We start from the raw sequence: 14127 nt of genomic DNA, 5'->3' as shown, positions 1-14127 counted from the left end.
GGTTTCACATGTGCGTATCTTTGCACAGCGTTTGATCCACATAGATCTGCATGCGTCTTGCGTACCTATCTTTAACATAGTGTATGCATGGACATGCATTTGCATCAATTTGCATGCGGATGCATACGCATGCGTCATTTCGCTGTGTTCGGCAGGGTCCGGCGAACACAACATGTTGCATTTTTCGAGGTGTCAATTATGCGCAGTCATCCGCATGCGGATGGAGTGCGTCAAGACAACGCATTACTGTCTATGGAAACGCATTGGCACGCAAGGACATGCGTACACATGCGTTCGATGGGCATGTCCAGGAACTGTTTTGAGACACACCCATTGAGGCATGCCCTCCTGGAAATATCGAACGCATGCGCATAAACAACGCAAATGCAGCGCTGGAAATTGGGGAAAGCTGTGATCGATTACCACACTTACACTGCATGTATATTTAGACAGGTTTAGGCAAGAAAAGGTTTTGTGGGAGTGCTTATTTAAGTAATAAATACTTGTGAAGGTGTTCACATCCATTAAGTTTGGTTCAATGAAACAGCAGGCAATCCTGTCGTTGTCTATAAAAGTGCATTCGCACATCAATATTATATGGTCTGTGCTCGGAGCACAAATCCTACCTGACCGTAGGTCTTCTGAGCCAAACTAATAGCATCATACTGCATAAGATTTTGAGGCTGTTGGTTTGGCTCAGGAGACCCATGTGCAGGTCAAGTATTGTGGTCCAAGCTTGGAGCATATAATACAGATATGGACATAGTGCACCCCAACACCGAGACTGAGAGGCTACAAATAGGGCTGTGAGAAATCACTCTAGACTAGTGACATTTTAGTTTTACAAGTTTCAATGCTATAATAATATTTTGACTTCATAATGTAAACTCCGAGCTGCTAGTGGTGAGGATGAGTCAGGGATGATACTGAGGTTTGCAATCTTATCTGAAGTATTAAGCGTTTCCTTTGGGATGATGTGTACAGTCTGGCACTTGTTGTTTCCTGGTGATCATGGTGTGATGAATATATCATGGTGAATGATGTAATAGCCGAACCCCAGGGCTCTGAACATTTGGGCCTGTTCCATATGTGCTAATGGACACGCCTTTGTTGATGCGGTAAATGTCTGTACCCTGCGGTATTGTTAATCTTCACACACAGTCAGCGTTCATCCTGTTCGACCTTAGTGACTTATGAAATTAGGAATGATTCTATGATCAGCCGAGCCCTGAGCAGATGAACACAACAAGCTATGGAGCCGCCGTCCTAGACAAGTGCTGTAGGCCAAGGCTTGGAAACACTCCTGACTAAGGGTGCAGTTGTATGCCCTAAGGACACAGCATTGAGGTGCAATGTTTACAGGGCACGTCTGTATTTGGTAAAGGTTACATATAGAAAAAGAACATCATAAATTGACCAATTTTATGAACACATTATATAACCTATTTTGCACAGGGTTACAAACCGTATTATTGTCCAGGGCTTCAAGGTCGTCATTTTGCAAGTTTGATTTTAAATATTTTCGTCTAATTCTAAATTTGTGTCTTTTAAAAAAAAAAGTTGCATTTTTTTGCACAAATTTACTCCGATATCCCCCAGGCGCAATTTAAGACCAATGTGCAATACATTAAAAGGATCGTGTAACTTTTAACTTTAAAGTGAAGTTCCCACGATGAGCATCTGATGTAATTTTGACTCCCATATATTCGTTGTGCAAAAAACCCCCGCAACATGTTAGTTTTATAAGTGTTTGGTAGTTTTAGAAATCTCATGCGCATTATGCTTTTTTTTTTTTTTCACGCAGCGTAAAAGTGCCCCTCGGTGCATTTTTTAAAACTTCCAATATATCAAATTTTGTTCCAGTGAGGGTGTGTTTCCACTGTCATTATTAGCAGCGCTTCGGATTCAGCACATGTCCGCTCCATCCAAAGCGCTACCGGCTTTTGTACGCGCGGTGATTCCACATGTGTTCATTGATCCATGCGGAATCACCGCACCCTATACATTGGACAGTGATATTTATCTTGCTGAGATGGAGTGTCTCCGCAAGATAAATAGACATGCTGCGGTCTGGAAAGACGCGGCGCATGTCCGGTTACACAGGGAAGCCGGGGGCATCCCTCCACATATAGTGGAGATAGGATTTCATAAAATCCCATCTGGACGCTGCGGCTTAATGCAGCGTCCAATCCGCAGCATTTACTGACTGTGGAAACATACCCTAAATGTTTTATTTGCAGATTTTCCCCATAGACTTGAATGAGATGAGGGAAATCCACAGTGAAAAAATTAATCGGCATTCTTGGAGCTTTTCCACAGCGTTGACGCTTTAAAAACGTTAGTAATCCGCACATGACTTTATCAATAAGGGTTTATTACAGCCAAATACTAGGAAGTCTTGAAAATATCAGTTTTATTTAAAACATTACATACCAAGGAGAAAAAGCTGCAGTAAAAAGGTGATGGGAAGCATGTAAAAGAAAAAACATAAACACAATGAAAAAACGTAAGTATCCTAATTTAGTTAATTAGAAAATCTTCCCCATGTAGGAAAGAAGCCTAAAAAGATGCAAAAAAGATTTAAAAGAAAAAAAAAAAGGATCTTTGAATTCTTGTAAATTCATCAAATATTGTGTTGATTGATTTGATTTGGCGCAAAATCTTCAAGTGCAAAAAGAAAGACAAATTTGACTTAAAGAACCTGTAATGATGAATCATGGACTAAATGGTTTTATCCTGTCTAATCTGCCACAGGTAGAGACCGAGTGCCATGACCTGAAGGAGCTGGGGGACCAGAGGGAAGAGCAGCTGAAATCTGCAAACAAGAAGCTTCAGGAAAGGAGCTCGGAGAGAGAGTCCGAGATAAAAGACATGAAGGACACCATTTTTGAACTGGAGGACCAAGTGGAACAACATCGTGCTGTGAAACTACATAACAACCAACTCCTCAGTGATCTGGAAAGTAAGTAGACAATCCCTGCATGTGTTATGGCTGTCGAACAGCCTCGAGACATGCAGCCGCGGGAACTTGAACATTTTATTTGAGCACGCCGAAATTACTCGATTAGCACCCGAGCATGCTTGGATTACACCTTATCCGAACACGTTTGCTCATCGCTGCCACTGAACTCAATGATTGGCTGCAGTATTGTGAATGTGACGTCAGCTCTACAAACAGTAATAAACACTGGGATCATCAGTGGAGGCTATACGCTGGACCTGGGTAGTGTGACTAAAGCTTCGTTTTGTCTTTTTTTTTAAAGGCCGTCACTAACTATGGCTAAGTTCAGATTTGAATTTGGGGGCTTTGCGGAGGGCTGCGTAAGTCCTCCATTAAGCCCCGCCTACTTCTGCATGCGTCCTGCGTACCTATCTTTAACAGTGGGTACGCTGGACATGCGGATGCGTTGTTTTGACGCGTCCGCCGACCGCATGGGAGCACAACAAGTTGCGTTTTGTGCAGAAGGCATGTACCTCTTAATGAATTACCGTAGGTGCGTCTGACTCCAGCATGCCCCTCCCCAAGACAGGCGTGAAAATTGCTGGTCTTTATGAATTGAGGCCATAGCGTTTCAGAGAAAAACATACCTGGCTGCAATTGTGCAGCGAAGCTCTGATTCATGCTGCCTGTTTAGTACAGGACAAAGGTTCAAGGGGAATTTCCATCTGCAGAATCGTATTCCAATGTGTAGTAGGTGTAATATTAGCCAACACATGCAATTAGAAATGTAGCATAGTTCTTCTGATTGGTTATGTCACTTACCCCATGTGCAGGGCATTGTAATAGCTTAGGTATCCATGGTTACGACCACTGATATAGTGACATTTAGCTGTTAGTGGCAATTCCCCGCAAATGGGGTAAGTGACAGTGAATCAGAAAAACTATGCTACGTTTCCTATTGGAGGTATCTACTATATAATTGTCTAAGGGTCACTTCCGTCTTTCTGTCTGTCATGGATATTCATTGGTCGCTTCCTCTGTCTGTCATGGAATCCAAGTCGCTGACTGGTCATGGCAAAGCGCCCATGACCATTGCCACGACCAATCAGCGACGGGCGCAGTCCGGCGGCAACATGGCCGCTCCATCCTCCCCGCAGTCAGTGCCCGCTCCGTACTCCCCTCCAGTCAGCGCTCACACAGGGTTAATGGCAGCGCTAATGGACCGCGTTATGCCGCGGTGTAACGCACACCATTAACGCTGCTATTAACCCTGTGTGACCAACTTTTTTACTATTGATGCTGCGTATGCAGCCTCAATAGTAAAAAGATCTAATGTTAAAAATAATAAAATTAAAAATCATCATATACTCACATTCCGGCGCCTTTCCCGCTCCTCGCGACGCTCCGGTGACCGCACCATGCAAGCGGCAGGTTCCGGTGGCAAAGATGGTATGCGACAAGGACCTGCCATGATGTCACGGTCATGTGACCGCAATGTCATCACAGGTCCTGCGCCCATACCAACCCTGGGACCGGAAGCTGCCGGGTGCACCGCACGCAGGGCCAGGACTTTAACGGAGGGTGAGTATATGTTTATTTTTTATTTTAAGTCTGTATACTACATGGCTTTGTGCTGTATACTCCGTCGCTGTGCAATATACTACGTGGCTGTGCAATTTACTATGTGGCTGGGCAATATACTACGTGGCTGGGCAATATACTACGTGAGTGGGCAATATAGTACGTGGCTGGGCAATATAGTACGTGGCTGGGCAATATAGTACGTGGCTGGGCAATATAGTACGTGGCTGGGCAATATACTACGTGGCTGGGCAATATACTACGTGGCTGGGGAATATACTACGTAGCTGGGTAATATACTACGTGGCTGGGCAATATACTACATAGCTGGGTAATATACTACATAGCTGGGTAATATACTACGTGGCTGAGGAATATACTACGTAGCTGGGTAATATACTACGTGGCTCTGTGCTGTATACTACGTCGCTGTGCAATATACTATGTGGATGGGCAATATACTACGTGGCTGGGCAATATACTACGTGGACATGCATATTCTAGAATACCCGATGCGTTAGAATCGGGCCACCATCTACAGTAGTTTGCTAATAATATTATTATTACACCTTCCACATATTTCTAGGAGATGGGAATACTGATTAATGCAGTTCATATATCCATGCTCTCACAAGTAAAACCTGTTAATCTTCTTTTCAGAGTGCTACTAGGGGTGACAAGTTTTTAAGAATGTTATTTTGTGGCATGTATGAAATCTTGTATGACAGGTCTGGACACCATATTACCGGAACATGGTACATGCATGTGACCCATTACTATAGTAAATGTCCCATTATAACCAAAGAAAATGTAGGAACAAACAAAATCCTCCAATACTGATTCTCATAATATAAAAATGATTTTATTGAAGTACAAAATTTAAAAGAACATTAAAAATTGGAAATGCAATCTAGCCACACAGGTGAGAGGAAAAAAGCAAACCCTTCTGAAGAAGATTGAATATGGAAACGCGCGTAGGGGCACACAAGTATGTGACTTCAGAAAGGTTGTATTTAAATTGCCTCTGATAGATTCACTTTGTATTCACCGTGGTTCATTTGACCATCTTGAGTTATGGTGTGCACATTGCTCTCTGGTTTTCCTTTGAAGGCTATGAACTTTAATGATCTTATCATACTGTGAATTTTTCTTTAATACATTTTTTTTGCCTTCAGATGAAAACGGACAGAATTGATTTATAGCCGGATACTGCACTAACAGATAGTTATTTTACCTATATACCATATACTATGCACTTTGTTTAGTTTTTCATACTGTACTTCAGACTGGTTGTATGATCATTATGACCACTATAGGTTGTGTTACATTTGGTATGACCGTATTTAAATCATAGAGTTATTTCATTCTACTTTAGACTGTCTGTAGGGTTATTATATGATGTTCTTTACCTCGTATCATTTTATCCAGTCTACTAAATCATCATCACGTCCAGTGTTTGCTTTTTTCCTCACCTGTGTGGCTAGGTTGCATTTCCAATTTTTAATGTTCTTTTTAAATTTTGTACTTCAATAAAATAATTTTTATATTATGAGAATCGGTATTGGAGGATTTTGCTTGTGCCTACATTTTCTTTGGTTTCTATACGGTCCTCCGCATTGAGGTTTTGGAGCTGATCATTTTCTATAATGTCCCATTATAGCCTGTGCCGAGTGATGTCACCTGAAGCTTGTGGGGCCCAATGCAAAATCTCCCAACAGAGCCCCCAACGATCATGGGTCTACAATAGTATATGTCTTCTCATATGGATCAAAAGGGCTCTTTGGCTTTTTGGCAATTGTTACACCCATCCATGTCGGTGCCAGACTAACCCCCCTAGATTTCTGCCTCTTCTAGTTCATAGTCCCTGAGGGGCTTCTGTGGTCTTGTTTCCCTTCCCTGCCCCCCCAGTCCAGTGCAATAATGTGTAGTGATTGAACACACAACTCCTGCTGACTTTGTCTTTTTCCAGGCAGGAAGCTGGTTGTGATTAGATAATAAAGCAATAGAGGTCAACTTTGTGTGGTGTGTCAGAGGGCAGCCTCAAAGGAAACTTGGGAAATCCAGACATGGAAGGGGGCGAGCGTACACCCGTGATTTATGGGTAGGACTGTGCCTCCACATAACATGACTCTCCAGAATATATAACATGTACTGGCCATTATATATCTCAAGGCAGTCACAACATGAACTACATTTGCCGTGTTGTGATTGAACGTGATTTCAGGAAAGGATGCAATGCAATTCTGATGGTTAAGACGAATATTAGCAAAGTGCAAACTTCCTTAGTAAAATTCCTTTAATCCAACTTAATTGGGACCAGACACGTGCTGGATAAGCAGACCGTCATAGGAAAGTATATTTTTGTTCTACTTTAAACATAAAGTTCTATTTATACATTTATCAGTCTCGTGGGTCTATCATGTGAAATTATAAAAAATATGTAGCAACCGATCAGATAGGAATATACTGTTCGTTCGATGCCAACCGAACCAATCCGATCACGATGGTTTTAATAGTTGCTGAGCGCAAGTGGGCAAAAATGATTGAAGAAAGAGATCTGGCATGTGATCCAAGGGAATAGCAGAGTTTTGCTATAACGGAAATTTTCTGGTTGCTGCAATGACCGAATATCAATGTGAAGAGCCTCAATGATAGGGATCATAAGTTATTTTGAGTAATCTGGTAGTGAGTGAATCCTTAAATTATAGCTCCGGCCTATGTATAGCATTGTTACAGCCCTAATTTAATGCTCCCTAATAAAATGTATATTTTATTTTTTATATGATGATGCAAGATATGGAACATTTTTAGATGCGGTTTACTATCCTTACATGGGACTGTCATTTCAGGAGTTATTTCACATTATAGTGGGGGAACAGCACCACCCTGTGGCGACAGTTTTGAATTACCTCGTTTTACATCATGTCAAGCATCACTCTGGAATTGAGATCTGTGTTTTTTCCTATTTAGATAAAGTGGATAAACTGGAGGAACAAAAACAAGATTTGGAAAGACAACTAAGGCTCCTCACTAAGCAAATGAAGGTAAAATCTGCGTCATATGTAGAAACAATGTGGATTTTAACTATAGAAAGCCTTATTAAGCAGGATATTTTCTTTGTGATTCTTTGGCATGTATGTTATATATATATATATATATATATATATATATATATATATATATATATATATATATATGCTATTGAACCCGTTCTACGCCCGGGTGACGAGCATTTATATTGGTATATGGTCTCCATCCTGTCGTCATGTGCTGCTCCATCCTGCGCTGCTCCATCCTGCGTCCCCATTCTGACATTTGCTGCTCCCATCCTGCGCCCCCATTCTCACATGTGCTGCACCCATCCTACACCTCCATTCTGACATGTGCTGCACCCATCCTGCGCCCCCATGCTGTCATGTGCTGCTCCCATCCTGCGCCCCCATTCTGTCATGTGCTGCTCCATCCTGCGTCCCCATCCTGTCATGTGCTGCTCCATCCTGCGCCCCCATTCTGACATGTGCTGCACCCATCCTACACCTCCATTCTGACATGTGCTGCACCCATCCTGCGCCCCCATCCTGTCATGTGCTGCTCCCATCCTGCACCCCCATTCTGTCATGTGCTGCCCTATTGTGTCATGTGCTGCTCCCATCCTGCGCCCCCGTTCTGTCATGTGCTGCTCCCATCCTGCGCCCTCGTTCTGTCATGTGCTGCTCCCATCCTGCGCCCCCGTTCTGTCATGTGCTGCTCCATCCTGCGCCCCCATTCTGACATGTGCTGCTCCCATCCTGCGCCCCCATTCTCACATGTGCTGCACCCATCCTACACCTCCATTCTGACATGTGCTGCACCCATCCTGCGCCCCCATCCTGTCATGTGCTGCTCCCATCCTGCGCCCCCATTCTGTCATGTGCTGCCCTATTGTGTCATGTGCTGCTCCCATCCTGCGCCCCTGTTCTGTCATGTGCTGCTCCCATCCTGCGCCCCCGTTCTGTCATGTGCTGCTCCCATCCTGCGCCCCCGTTCTGTCATGTGCTGCTCCCATCCTGCGCCCCCGTTGTCATGTGCTGCTCCCATCCTGCGCCCCCGTTCTGTCATGTGCTGCTCCCATCCTGCGCCCCCGTTCTGTCATGTGCTGCTCCATCCTGCGCCCCCATTCTGACATGTGCTGCTCCCATCCTGCGCCCCCATTCTCACATGTGCTGCACCCATCCTACACCTCCATTCTGACATGTGCTGCACCCATCCTGCGCCCCCATCCTGTCATGTGCTGCTCCCATCCTGCGCCCCCATTGTCATGTGCTGCTCCCATCCTGCGCCCCCGTTCTGTCATGTGCTGCTCCCATCCTGCGCCCCCGTTCTGTCATGTGCTGCTCCCATCCTGCGCCCCCGTTCTGTCATGTGCTGCTCCCATCCTGCGCCTCCATTCTGACATGTGCTGCACCCATCCTGCGCCCCCATCCTGTCATGTGCTGCCCTATTCTGTCATGTGCTGCTCCCATCCTGCGCCCCCGTTCTGTCATGTGCTGCTCCCATCCTGCGCCCCCGTTCTTTCATGTGCTGCTCCCATCCTGCGCCCCCGTTCTGTCATGTGCTGCTCCCATCCTGCGCCCCCGTTCTGTCATGTGCTGCTCCCATCCTGACATGCCCCCGTTCTGTAATTTGCTGCTTCCATCCATATGCCCTGTACACTGCTCCATAAAGGTTTATGGCCCCCATAATATGCTCCATATTATATGCCCCGTACTGCTCCATAAAGGTTTATGGCCCCCATAAGATGCTCCATAGTATATGCCCATGAACACTGCTCCATTATGGTTTATGACCCCCATAAGATGCTCCATAGTGTATGCCCTGTACGCTGTTCCATAAAGGTTTATGGCCCCCATAACATGCTCCATAGTATTATATGCCCCCGTACACGGCTCCATTATGGTTGATGGCCCCATAAGATGCTCCATAGTATTATATGCCCCGTATGCTGCTGCGATATATGAAAAAAAATACCATACTCGCCTATCGTCGCTGGGTGCCGAGTGCCAGGGGCCTGAGCAGGCGGGGACACCGGCGCGCTGTGGGGGTCAGGTGCCGGAGTCGCAGCTAGCTCAGGCCCCCGACACTTGCTATAGTCACCTGGCCCTGATCCAGCGCTGCGTGCCGCTCCGTGTTCCGGCTCCTCTGGCTGTGACTGTTCAGTCAGAGGGCGGCGCGCATTAAGCGCGTCATCGCGCCCTCTGAACTGTGAACGTCACAGGCAGAGGACCCGGAACATGGAGCCGCACGCAGCGCTGGAACGGGACAGGTGAATATAGCTGATACTTACCCTCCTGACGCGTCCCTGCTATCCGTTGGAGATCGCGGTGTGCGTTCAGTGTTTACGCATACCGCGATCTCCTGGGAGCGTCACTCTGTGAGGTCCAGACTGCGTCGGCACTTGCGCAGTCTATAAAAGCTTCGGACAGAGTGACGCTCCCAGCGTTATATTATAGATATATATATATCTTTAACTTATGATGATAAAGAATACGTTGGTGCTTTATAAGTATTGCCATAATGTGCCAAGACATGCAGGTATTCAGAACACATCTTGATAAAAACATTTCCTAGAGAAATTAAATGATGAAATTATTTGCAGACCTGGGCAAAGTGCAGCCCGCCGGCCACATCCGGCTCTCTGGCTGTCTCCGTATGGCCCCCTGATTGAGACAGCCGTGGGGCTGGAAAACAGAGTTCCACGACCACGGGCCACACTGTGCCCACCCACTCGCTGTCTCTATTTGCACTGCGCTGACTGCACTGGTGAAGGAGGGACGTGAGTATGTGGTTTTTTTATGTGTATGGGATGTTTGGATGGACATATGGAGGCTGTGTGGGGCTCATGCTGCATATATGGAGGCTGTGTGGGGCTCATGCTGCATATATGGAGGCTGTGTGGGGCTCTTACAGTATATAAGAGGCTGTGGGGTGCTCATACGATACAGAAGCGGGATGTCATAATACTTAATTCTGCTCAATATTAAGTGATACAATTAATATTTAATATAATTATCAAAAATATAATAATTATAATTAACATATTGATATCAATATTGAACATAATTAATTTCAGTCTATTGGGTTGGCCTCTACAACAGTCAGTCTCTCATGTGGCCTCTCAGGAAAATTTATTGCCCACCCCATTAGTGTATTCTCAAGAATGTCTTGGGCTACATTCACACTTGCGTACCGGGGCTTTGCGGACGGCTGCATACTTCCTCCCTGAAGCTCTGCCCACTGCCGTGCTTCTTCCTTTTAGGTCCGCCTACTTCTCCATGCACCCTACATACCCATCTTTATCATTGGGTACGCAGGACATGCGGATGTATGCGGATGCATCGTTTTGACAAGTTGCGTTCCTGTACTGTTGGCGGGTGCATCAAAACGACGCATCTGCATGTCCTGCGTACCCAATGTTAAAGATAGGTACGCAGGATGCATGCAGAAGTAGGCGGGCCTAAACGAAAGAACTGCAGAAGTGGGCGGAGCCTCAGGGAGGAACTACGCAGCCATCCGCAAAGCCCTGGTACGCAAGTGTGAACGTAGCCTTAGTCCTAAGGCTACGTTCACACCTGCATGCAGACATTCCATTTGTCAGTTCTGCTTTAGCTGCAGGCAAACATACAGTAATTAGTGTCCAAAATGGATCCATACTTGTAGGAGGAGTGGCTATAGAAACTGCGCTGCCAGAGGTCCAAAGTACGATAAGAGACAGAAATGGTATAGTTGCGTTTTCGCGTTTCGAGATGTTCATACTTCTTCATCAGGACAAACCATCACTGATTGTGGAAACTTCACACTAGACCTCAAGCAGCTTGGATTGTGTGCCTCTCCACTCTTCCTCCAGACTCCGGGACATTGATTTCCAACATCTAGTGTGAAGTATCTACAATCCGTGATGGTTTGGGGAGCCATGTCATCTGCTGGTGTAGGTCCACTGTGTTTCATCAAGACCAAAGTCAGCGCAGCCGTCTGCCAGGAAATTTTTAGAGCACTTCATGCTTCCCTTTGTCGACAAGCTTTTGGAGATGGAAATTTCATTCTCCAGCAGGACTTGGCACCTGTCCACACGGCCAAAAGTACCAACACCTGGTTTACAAACAGTATTACTGTGCTTGATTGGCCAGCAAACTTGCCTGATACCAGACCCAACAATGCAGATGAGCTGAAGGCTATCAAAGCCACCTGGGCTTCCATAACCCCTCAGCAGTGCCACAGACTGATCGCCTCCATGTCACGCCGCATTGATGCAGTAATTGATGCAAAAGGAGCCCCGACCAAGTACTGTGTGCATTTACTGAACATACATTTCATTTGGATTTTAAAATCATTTTTCAAGCTGGTGTTATAAAGTATTCTAATTTACTGAGATAATGACTTTTGGGTTTTCATTGCTTTCATTGAGATGAAAGTGGTTTGTAATCACACTTGGCTTTGGTCTATACTATACCGAAGGAACAAAGATCATGGCTGAGAGCAGGGCTATCATTATGTCTCACAGGATAAGGCATGATCGTCTGACTTTCTGGGGGCGTGTTCTTTTTCACCAGCACGATGCCTCCTGCTTACGATTGGTCAGCATCATAGAGGAGGAGAAGTACATGCCCCTAGGAAAGAGTCTCCGGTAATGCTCCCTTGGACTTAACATAACATAAATTCTAACTTAAATTTTATAGTCTGATTTCTCCGCAACAGAGATGAAAAGATTAAAAATATGTTTTGTTTAGCTCTGCAGCCACTATCCTATGACGTGGCCCATTTTCCATGCTAAAAATTGTGAAAGGTACTTTTTAAATAAAATGCTGTTCTGCTTCCTTGTTTTCAAAAGTCCAATAGTGCCAAATTTAATGCTATTCTGTGTGTTATTCCACCATAGGAAGATGCTGAAGAATGGAAGCGGTTCCAAGCAGACCTGCAGACAGCAGTGGTCGTAGCAAATGATATCAAATGTGAAGCTCAGCAAGAGTTGCGTTCTGTGAAAAGGAGGTTGCAGGAAGAGGAAGAAAGGACTGCTCATCTTCATCGGGAACTGGAAGACGTGCGTGGGAGCAGGTCAGGATACCAGTGATTTACCATTTTATACTCTTTACCATTTATATTTTTACTCTGTATGGAAGATTCTCCAGTATGTTCTCTGAAATGGTTGGAGCTCCAGTAAACACACCATCACTGATCACTCTTTCTATTTACCATGTATACAGTATATAAAACCCTTTGATTGTAATGCACGCCAATACTGTAAATGTACACACTGTAGCCTCAATATACATAAAATGTAAATTTGAATATTGGAGCAATTCTTGAATATAATTTTATAGTTGGTATGGCTCCTTTAAAATCTAACATTTAATTAGGAAATCCTGTTTATTAAATGATTTGTCACCGTATAAAAATTATTAAATACAAGCTTAAATTTTATTGAAAACCTCACTTGCTTTACTGAAATTAAAATGTTAAAAAATTCTTTTTAAAGGGGCTTTAACATTGATCGTGATGGTGCAACATACGGCACCTCCGCCGATCAGCTGTTCCCGGTGTTGGCGATGGATGAAACTGCTAGCTCCTTTCACACATCAATTTTTAGCCGTCGGGCACAATCCGGCTAATTTTGAAGAAAAACAAATCCGTTGCAAATTGTGAAAAACTGATGCGACGGATCAGTTTTTCTGCTGGATCTGACTTTTTTTTTTTTTTTTTTAACCTGGGGATAATTTGGACTTCTAGTTTCAGAAAGAGAGATTTTTCCAGAATGGAAAATGCACGATTTCTTTAGAATCTGTTGCCGGATTCCACCTTTTCACCTCACGTGTCATCCGTTTTTTGCCGGATCCGTTGCTGTGCATTTTTTTGCCGTATGTTTTCTCCGTCTGCCAGAAAACTAATTTTCAACGGATCTGGCAAAAAACGGATGAAACGTTAGGCCATCCGGCGCTAATACCAGTCTATGAGAAAAAAAACTGGTCGGGCGGCAACTTTTGCCGGATCCATTTTTTTTAAAATTCGCCAGATTGTGCCGGACGGCAAAAACCTGATGTGTGAAAGGGGCTAAGTCAACTCTATAGTGGCCGTGTACTACACACCCTACACCTATTCAAATTAATAGGGGGCTGGAGGCGGACATTACTATTTCATCAACGGAGCTGTGCAGCTTCATAACTGAGCAGTTTCGGCCACCGCCGACACCAGGAATAATGATGACCTATGAATGTTAAAGTCCCGGACAACCCCATTAAGCCCCATTCCAATTAGTATGTTGCCACATATCCAGCAACATGCCGGGGGGCGGAGGTGCTGGTACCTAGTAGGCAATGAACTCTTCCTACACTTCTATAGTATAGAAGATGTACACTGGAATTTGGATGCTGCCCAACAAGAGAATATGGAGCATCATTGATAGATGTGGCCATGATTACTATTTATTGTCGTATGTACAATCTGTTGACAATGACTGTTGTGTTTTTACTTATTTGATTTTTGATTCTAGTATTCGTGTATAATCCAATTCTGTACACAATGTGATTTTAGTTAGCATGGCAGAATGGGACAGAGTGACATCAGAGACATTGATA

General features: G+C 44.6%; 1 protein-coding gene across 5 annotated transcripts in view; it reads left to right on the top strand.

Annotated features, from left to right (window-relative positions):
• LOC138672780 (cytospin-B-like) overlaps positions 1-14127 on the top strand; it is a 442687-nt gene that overhangs the window by 303017 nt on the left and 125543 nt on the right. For all 5 annotated transcript variants that reach the window (XM_069761133.1, XM_069761134.1, XM_069761135.1 and 2 more), the window contains 3 exons: positions 2755-2962; positions 7493-7566; positions 12435-12610. In XM_069761133.1, coding sequence (XP_069617234.1) covers positions 2755-2962; positions 7493-7566; positions 12435-12610 — 458 coding nt within the window. The remainder of the gene's footprint in view (positions 1-2754; positions 2963-7492; positions 7567-12434; positions 12611-14127) is intronic.

Source organism: Ranitomeya imitator, chromosome 3 (genome assembly GCF_032444005.1).
Source record: "Ranitomeya imitator isolate aRanImi1 chromosome 3, aRanImi1.pri, whole genome shotgun sequence".
Taxonomy (NCBI): Eukaryota; Metazoa; Chordata; class Amphibia; order Anura; family Dendrobatidae; genus Ranitomeya; species Ranitomeya imitator.
The sequence above is the reverse complement of the archived record's forward strand: the minus strand, read 5'-3'. Positions and strand labels throughout refer to the sequence as shown.